This window comes from Myotis lucifugus, unplaced genomic scaffold (genome assembly GCF_000147115.1).
Source record: "Myotis lucifugus unplaced genomic scaffold, Myoluc2.0 scaffold_194, whole genome shotgun sequence".
Classification (NCBI taxonomy): Eukaryota; Metazoa; Chordata; class Mammalia; order Chiroptera; family Vespertilionidae; genus Myotis; species Myotis lucifugus.
This window is the reverse complement of record NW_005871242.1, coordinates 559,410-568,715: the sequence shown is the minus strand read 5'-3', so window position 1 is coordinate 568,715 and position 9,306 is coordinate 559,410. Positions and strand designations below refer to the sequence as shown.

General features: G+C 41.6%; 1 protein-coding gene across 2 annotated transcripts in view; it reads left to right on the top strand.

The window, feature by feature from the left end:
• The window catches only part of PSD3 (pleckstrin and Sec7 domain containing 3), a 414,114-nt gene that overhangs the window by 64,586 nt on the left and 340,222 nt on the right, over window positions 1–9,306 (top strand). The window contains exon 1 of one of the 2 annotated variants that reach the window (XM_023760800.1): window positions 18–129. The exons of the other annotated variant lie outside the window; for it this stretch is intronic. Coding sequence (XP_023616568.1) covers window positions 109–129 — 21 coding nt within the window. The 5' untranslated portion in view covers window positions 18–108. Of the gene's footprint in view, window positions 1–17; window positions 130–9,306 lie in introns of those variants that run through there. 2 annotated transcript variants of the gene reach the window in all.

The window sequence follows — 9,306 nt, the reverse complement described above, 5'->3', positions numbered from 1 at the left end:
CGTCGGCAGTCCCGGGAGCCCGACCGGAGCGCGCCTGTGCCGCCCGCCCGCCCGCAGTCGCGCCCTGAGGCTCCCGGCCGGCGGCGGGCCCGGCGCGGGCGATGGAAGATGGAAGGAAGAAGTGCCGCGGTGAGCGAGACCCCGGGCCGGGCGTGTGGGGCCGCGCGGTGCTCGCGGGCCGGTCGGGTCGGGTTCGGGGGGCTTTGTCGCTCCCCAGGTCTCCGGGGTCCCCGGGCCACTCGCGCTCGTGCCTTCGGGGCAGGGTCTGGAAGCGGCTCTCCTTTTGCTCCTTCTTCCTTTGTGTTTGTTGGAAGCCGAGAGGGGTCAACTTTGTGGCGGGCGGGCGGGGGGTAATGCACCCTCCGCTCGGAGAGCCCGGCCGGGAGGGAGTCCTGGGCGCCCGTTCTTGCTTCATGGTCAGAAGCAGAGCCCCGGGCCGGACCCCAGGTGCCGGTGGTCCTCCGCGGGCCAGCTCTTGGATCCAGGGGCTCTCACGTTTCTCTGTCGGGAAGAAAAAAATCCACAAACTTGCGCTGAGAGACAACGGACGATTATTCGGTCTCCTATCCCCGGTAGCTTTTCAAGACGTTTCATTCTTTTCCACATGCATTTCAGGTTATCCGTTGTTTTCAGCTATGCGTTGTGGCTGGCAAATGCTGTTCTGAGATTTAAAAAGAAAAAGACGACCCTTTAGAGGACCTGGCTTCAGCATGTTGTCGGCGACTTAAATAATACACGTTTCGTTTTACCGCCCCCCCGGACGGTGAAGGGTGTTAAACAGGGTGTAAGTAGGCAGAGGATACCGTGGTCATTACGATTTCATTTTCCAGAGACCGGTTTGCCCGACGGTGGGATCCAGGATTTCCACTCCGGAATAACTATTGAGCCGGTGCAGGTGTCGGTGCGGGGACGAGGGAGATCTGGAAAATTACTCTAAGTGGGATTCTGGGAACAAATGCTTCAGTTCATTAGCTGTAATTGAATATGATATGTGCAAAGGACTTTGCACAGCCCCATAGCCAGGTGAGCGAGGCAGGACGTCTGCTGTCAAGGAGCTCGTTCTCTCCTCGGAGAGACTTTTGCAGAGGTTATGACGGAGGAACCCAGAGGAAGCAGAGGTTCTGGCCTAAGGGCTGGGAAGTCCTCTGAGAGGAGCTGGCAGTTGAGCTGCATCTTCAAGGGGAAGGTTTGGCTGGCTTTTGGGGAGTGGGGGGAGGATGTTCCTTGCTGAAAGAAAGGACACCCACTCTCTCTCCTCTTCCAAGAAATACTTTATCATCCTTTTTTTTTTTACTAATTGGTGTGTTTTTTAATTTACAAATCAAGAGGTATTTTAAAAAGTCAGTGAATTCCTCTTTGGCACTTAAAAAATGCAACATACTCAGCAGAACCAGCAAGACTGCAAAATGAATTTACATCTTCCCAACCAATTTTTAGTGGTTGGGTGCATGTCCTTCTACAGCTTTCATATATCCATCCACAAATCATGTTTCAAATATAGGGTGTGGGGCAAAAGTAGGTTTACAGTTCATACAGAAAATAATACAGTAATTAATAAAAGATAATACAATAAAGCTGTTTTGCATATTCACAACTGTAAACCTACTTTTGCCCCACCCTGTATGATTTCTGCCTGGTTTGGTAGATATTTCACTAATGTATCCTTTTTGTGCTAAACGGAGCAGAGTGGTACCATGGAAAGCACTTGGACTAGTAGGTAGGACACCTGGTTTATAGGTTTGGTCATTGACTGGGTGAGTTTTTGCCACTCTCCTGGGCAAATCATTGAACCTCTGCAGCTAAAATGTTCTCTACAGGATGAGGGGATTGGGTAGATGCGCTCTCAGAGCCTTCTGGATCTAGCACTTTATGGTTTCATGCCTAAACATGTATATGCATTACTTACCCAGGGATACATTCTTACTTCACATTCTGAATATCTCTCAGTTTGTATGTTCTGTGAACAGATCAGCACTTTTTTCTTGGCCATTGAGTGTGGGAAAGTGATTAAAGCTGCAAAGCTAAAATAACTTTATTTTAAGGTGAAATTCCAGAGTAGAATGTTTTTTAAAAAAATGAAAGCATAAGAAGCTTGATTCAAAAATCTGAATGTATGTTGGCTTTAAGAAAAGTTTTGTTGGTACTGTTCACTTTATTTGTGACCAAAGAATAATACATACTTTACGATGCACATTGTACTCAAGAGGTTCTATTTTGCTTAAATACATGGGATACCTTGGAAATCCTTATAGGATAGTCAGTCTTGGGGATTTGGAATTAAAAATGAGATAAAAAAGAAAATCAGCTCATTGAAAAAGAAAAATTTGGAGTTACTTTCCATGAACGGCTCTATTTGCTTTCTAAAATGTTGATACATTTGTTCACTGTCCCTGCTTGAAAATATGTGAGCGGGATTTAGCCTGGCATTACGTTAAAAAAATACATCCAGGGCATTACTACTTTTAGAGGTGATTTATTTTTCCTTCAGAAATTCTGGAGTCATTTGCCACATGTTCTTCAAAAACTAAGACCCTAGTGTGTGTGACAAGGGGCTGATCTTAGTCCTGGTTAAGAAGTGCTGAAGCAAAAACCGTGTGAACGTTACTGTGTGTGTGTGCTTTGGCCTCCAGACTGGTTTGTTTGAGGTTTACCTGAGGTAATGTTGTCATTTGGCAATTATGAAAAGAGCATTTCTTTGGGCTTGGGTTGGATTAGGAGGTGAGTAATGGAATGCGATCCTTCCTAATGTTTAGAAATGAATTCAAACATGATTGAGGTGTAAGCAGTTTGTGAAAAGTAATCTGGTGATCAGTAGGCGACCAAAATCTGTTTACCTGGGGATGTAAATCAGGCTCATGGAAGGCTGGGGTCCAGCCGAACCTCCGATCACTGCTGCTTTGAGGGTTCTCAACATTCCAGGTTTCCCCTGCAGTCTGGGCCAAGCAGAGCTGTCCTTGGCTTCCCTTTGCTACGAGTGGAGGTGGTTTCACCCTGAATACTGCCTCTCCCTTCGTCCTGAGTTCTTTTACAATTAAACCAGCCTAACCTTACTTTAGGGGAGTACAGGATCCAGATGAAATTCTCCAGAGCATTTGTTCAGGGTGTCCCCGTCTCAACAGCTCGTGTTGTGTCCGATATTGTATGCGGGCTCAGAGATTTGCTGGAGAGAACTTCAGCGGTGGCATTATTTTTGCCTTTGTACCTTTCCTGTGTTTCCGAGTTATAAGATCATCTTCCCGGGACATTTTCCACACTCTCCAAATTTACTAGTGTAGTGTGGGTTGCAGTGACAATGCCAACCACTGTTGCAGGTTATAGTGGAGAAAAAGGATAATTTGCAGCATGCAATTAACAAGTTAACCTAAATCCAAATTAACAGATTTTCATGCCTCATTCAAAAATAAGGTGTGACTCAGATCATTAATAACTAACCTTTGCTTATATTATCTTATTTATATAAAAATAGCACATGAGCCTGCAGTCTCTGTTTTTCACTGGGCCCAGAAGGTCAACAAACTGGGGCCCATTGGTGCCAAGCGGGCAGGGACTTTGTTGACACTTCAGGGCACAGAGGTGGTGAAGCATTTTCTCTCTGGAGGGCACCTATGGTGTGAAGGAGTCACCAGCTCCTCTCCCCCATCTTCACATGAGACCCAGGCCCTGGCCGGGGGCCTGCTTAACTGTGAACAACCATCTAATTTTAAACTCCTTTTTCTCTGGCTACAAATCAGATGAATAATTTGTACACTTTCATGGATATTTTATTTTTTATATATTTTTATTTAAAAAATTATTTTTCTTGTTTCAGAGAGGAAAGAAAAGGGAAAGAGATAGAAACATCAATAATGAGAGAGACTCATTGATTGGCTGCCTCCTGCACACCCCGTACTGGGGATTGAGCCACAGCCCAGGCATGTGCCCTGACTGGGAATCAAACTATGACCTCCTGGTTCATAGGTTGATGCTCAACCACTGAGCCATGCCAGCCGGGCCATGTTCATGGATATTTTAAAAAGTTTACTATTGGAGTTTGGGATTTAGTGGGAAGGTCAACATTTTGACCTGAGCCTGGGGCACTTATTTTACATAGTATTTTCATGTGGGTTGTCTGGGAAGCATTTTCCTTTAAGTTTAACCTTAAGTCCTAACTTTTGGGGCATGTTTAAGTAATGCTTTCAGGTATGATGCATTGTTACAAGCACACCTAATCTTTATTGAGATTTTACTATGTGCTTTAACACAGATTACCTCCCTCTATTCCCCATGACAACCCCATGAGGTCAGTACTGTAATCTCTATTCTGAAGTCTGGAGAGGTTACATAACATAGATGGTAAGTGGCAGAGCCGAGTGGAAATGTGGGCAGTCCAATTTCCTTACCCACCATTCTGTTTTTATGCTCTCCAAGTTAGCATTGTGTGTTGCAGAAACTGAGCTTTTTGGTTCTAATATTTAGATTCTGTGGGTCTTGGAATCTGAAATTGAATGACTAATCCATCAACAACCGTTATTTTTTATATCTGTTGGCTCACATAGTGGGACAAATATTGCTCTTTGGCTCAAGAGATAGAACTTGTATAATTTTCTACAGGGATCAATGTAGGACCACATGTAAGGATTTCCAAACAGTTATAAATAATTAATTGGAATTCAGAATAAAGCAGATTAACAATTTAAAATAGAATGTAAGGCTTAACTATTTTAACTTCTAATTACATCACCTCACAGAAGTGGTCTCCACTTTTCTACAACTGTAGTTGTTGACACAGAGAAGGCTGCTTTTCCTTGTCCCCCCTCCCCCACCCAATGGGCTGGGACTTCAGTTGTTGAGAAAAGGAGTCTGAAACAATAAGGAGGAGAATGGGGAATGAGTGGGGGCCATTCATAAGAAGATCAGGCAGCAGCTGCTCCCTGCTTCTCTTGCCTTCTGTCCCCAGACTTTTGCTAAGGAAACGTGAATTATAGAAGTGGAGCAGCTTGGTTCTTCCTATGGCTGTTTGGTCTGTGAACAAGGGGGTAGAAAAACTTCAATAGAAGCAGATGTAGCTTCTTTTGTTGGGCTTCAGGAGATTATTGGTTAAAGGCCCATAGAACTGCTTTTCTCTGTATATGAAAATTGACATGCTCCTTTGAATTTCAGTTTTCAACAACAGTTATTTTCCAAGAAGTTATTTGATAGGCACAGTTTAGATTGAGTCATAGGACACCAATGCAAGTGGAGACCGAGGTGTCAGTGAGCAGCACAGACAATGCAAGAGATGATCGCTGCTTTTGTGTGATTAAATCATTCTCTAGCACAGGTTTTACAGGGAAAATACTGAGAAATGGCTGCAGGCTCTGTGATCTTCCATCGACCTTCCCTTCATGGCTCGAAAAGCTACAAGTAGTGGGTGTTGGAAGAAGCAGCAAGATGTTTCCTTGGTTCTGAAACTTTTCATTTGAATATGAGTTTCTTTGTGGCAGCGGTTTATGTTTTTTTAGCTTCATTTCTGTGGCTCTGAAGGGTCCTTGAGCTTCCTACCCCACCTGCCGAGGCTTACTTTTCCCTATAGAAATCTCCGGTATAGGAAAACAAATCCCATCACTTCTCTTTAGCTAATATCTATAAGTAAATCAGAGCAGAAACCGCAACACAGACATTAATATGCTCTTCATGAACTCATTCAGCAAATATTAAGTACTTGCCATGTGCCAAGCTCTGGGTTAAGCTCCAAAAACCTTGTACACTAACCACTAAGAAAATCTGCCAAGAACATTCAGAGGCACTTGGATCTTACTTCTGAGAGATAAACCTCATGATCTGTAAATAGTAAAACTACTGTGCCTAAGAACTCGGAACTTACAAACTTTTATATGAAGTTACTCTAAGTCAGTATTGTTCAGTGAAACCTCATGCTCTGTGCTGTCCAGTATGATAGTCAGTAGGCTCAGGTAGCTATTGAGAGCACATTTAGTGGGTTAGGGAGATTTAAGAACTGAATTTTAAATTTTATTTAATTTCAATGAATTTAAGTAGCCTCACATGGTCAGTGGCCAATATATTTGACAGCACAGCGCTAGAGCAAAAATGCTTTAATAGATGTCATTGGTTGTCCTGGGCAGTCAATTTCCACTTGACTATCTGGTTGCTTATGGTGTGTTTACCAATTGGGCTTTGCTAAGTTTTGAGTTTGGCACACATTTACCCCATCATGTCTGATAAGTACAAAAGCAGCGAGAGTGTATGGAGGCATGAGATTTAATGCATATAAAGTGGAAGTAAAAGCATTGAAAGTGAATAGAAAAAGAAAATGTATTCGAAGGTAGGACCTCTCCTGAAAAAAGAAAATTGTGAAATGGGTAGTACACAGTTGACAATACTCAGCAAGATGGAAGAACAGCTTTCGATTAAATGGAAAAACTTCCGTGTCTGGCTGAGAATCTACTATTATGTCAATTCAAGAGATGGCTGTGAATTGTTTGAGAACTTAAAGAGATGGTGAGAATGTCGTACGTAGTCCACCTTTTTTGTTGCAACTTACGGATAGTTCCATAGATTCAAGCCCCTTTGAATCTGGATAGCGTCACAAAGAATATCCAGGTGGGTAGTACTGGATAGCTAAGGGCTAAGGTCTTTCCTGGGACCCCTGCATAGCAGTCTTGGAGGGCCAATGGATTTTCAGTGTTTTAAAAATACATGGTTGTAGAGGTGCTTCTGCACCACGGTTGGGGATAGGAGGACACACTAAGATGAGGAATGGAGAAAACAAATCTTATCCTTTATCTCCAAATACTTAAAAATGTTTTTTTAAAAAAATGACTTTAGAGAGATAGGAAAAGAGACAGAAACATCAAGTCGTTATTCCACTAATTTATGCAGTCATTGGTTGATTCTTGTATCAGGGATTAAACCCATAACCTTGGTGTCAGGATGACGATCTAACCAATTGAGCTACCGGCCTAGAGCCTATCTCCAAATACTTTTTAGTGACAGATCTTGGAGATAGACAGCCACATATGCAGACTCTGGAGTTTCTCCAGGTCAGACATTTAGGAATAGCCTTGAGTTTAGTATGTGTGAAAACATGAGAGAATTCTCATATTTAGGCCTTTGTTGGAATACATTCCAGTTTTGAGTGTTGTAACTTGTGGTGAAGACACAATGATATCAAAACATAACAATGCAAAAATGTGGGAATAGGAAGAGCTGAGGAATAACATGAATTCAGTATTTATTATGTACCAGACACACTGTGTGAAGCACTGTGTGTGTGTGTGTGTGTGTGTGTGTGTGTATGTATGTAAATTTATATCTTCTTATATCTTCTTTACAATATTGTAAGATAGGTAGTATCCCTGTTTTCAGAAGATGAAATTGAGGCTCATAGAGGTTAAATAGGATTCTTTTTTTTGGGGGGGGGGTCATTCTTGTTTAAAACAACTTTATTGAGATAAAATTTACATACCACACAACTCATCCACTTAGAGTATACATTCAGTGATTTTTAGAAAATTGTGCATTCATCCTCATAGTCAACTTTCATCACCCCGGGACAAACTTTGGACACATAAACTGTCACTTTCTAATCTCACTATTGCTCCCATCTTCTGACCCAGGTAACCCCTAATCTACTTTCTGTCTCTATGGATTTGCCTATGCTGCATTTATCATATAAATGGAATCATATAATATGTGGCCTTTTGTGACTGGCTTCTTTCATTTAGCATGTTTTCAACACTCATCCATGTTGTAGCATGTATTAGTACTTCATTCCTTTTTATTGCTGAATAATATTAATTGAATAGACAGGTCACATTTTATTTACTAATTCAGTAGATGATGGGTTGTTTCCACTTTTTGGCTATTAGAAATAATGTTCCTGTGAGCATTCATGTACAGGTTTTTGTGGGATATATGCTTTCATTTCTCTTGGGCACATACTGAAGGGTAGATAGCCATCTCAGTGGGTATGGAGTGATATCTTATTGAGGTTTTGCATTTACCCAGTGATGTTGAGCTTCTCTACATATGCTTGTTGGCTCTTTGAATATCTTATTTGGAGAAACATCTTTTCAGATCCTTTGACCTTTTTAAAAAATTAGGTTGTCTTTTTAAATTGGGTTATTTGTCTTTTTATTATTGAATTGTGAAAGTTCCTTATGTATTCTGTATACAACTTTATTATTAGATAAACTTTTATGGATTATCTTTTCACATTCATATTCCTATCCTTTGAAGTAAAAGTGAGGTTCTTTATCTTAACACGAGAGGGCTTAACACATGTATAGGGCCTCACATATTTGCTGAAGTCAGTCGACAAAATGATTTGTAAAATGATTTGTGTAATGAATATCATCCCTTTTATTATGGGTTGGGAAAAAAGGATGGATTTAAGCTAAGCTACTTGGGAGGATTGTAGCGCTCAGAGGATTTGAGACCTTTCTGTGTATTGAAAGGAAACTTTGGAAGTCTTCTCTTTTCAGACTTTTATGCATAGAAAATAGTGCTTTCCTCCTGAATTAGACAAGAGAACTGTTTAAAAGGGAGAGGACACCCACCTAGAAGACACCTCGTGATCTTTTTAGGTCCCATAATTTATGATCTAAATAGTGTTTCCCAAACAAGGATCAGCTGGTTTTAGATTTCTAGGGCCGCCTGAAGGTTCAGGTTCAGGTTCAGTAGTTCTGAGGTAGCACGTTTCATAATCACCCCCAGGTGATTGAGATCACCTGAGAAACTGATCTAAACTGGTGATAATAATGACCTTTTAGTGGTTGCCCCTAGAACTTAATTAGACCTCTTTAGTGGGAGTGGTTTCCAGGTGACAAACATGCCTCACTGAGGGTGATTACAAAGAGCCTACCCAGCCAGTCTGGCAACTTTGCTTACCACAGCTACTGCTCTTGATCCAAGGCAACCCAAATGCTCTTCCCATCCCCTCAGGTAGTAGACATGGTTCTACTACAAAAATTTAAACCAGACGAGATCGGGCGTGTTCAGGGAGAAAGAGGTGAAGGGATTAAGAAGTACAAATTTGTAGTTACAAAATAGTCATGGGGATATAAAGTATAGCATAGGGAATATGTGGTGCCAATTGAGTATTAAACTTATCAGGGGGATCACTTCATAAGTTATATAAATATCTAACCACTATGCTGTACACCTGAAACCAATACAAAATATTATTGAAAGTAAATTGTATTTGAAAAGTAAAAATTAAAAATATTTTAAACCAGATTCACAAATATTTCCAAGTCATAAGGTTGCCAGCACACTCTTGAGCGTATTCCTCCCTCCTCTTTTCCTCCCTGTTCATGTTTTTTTGTT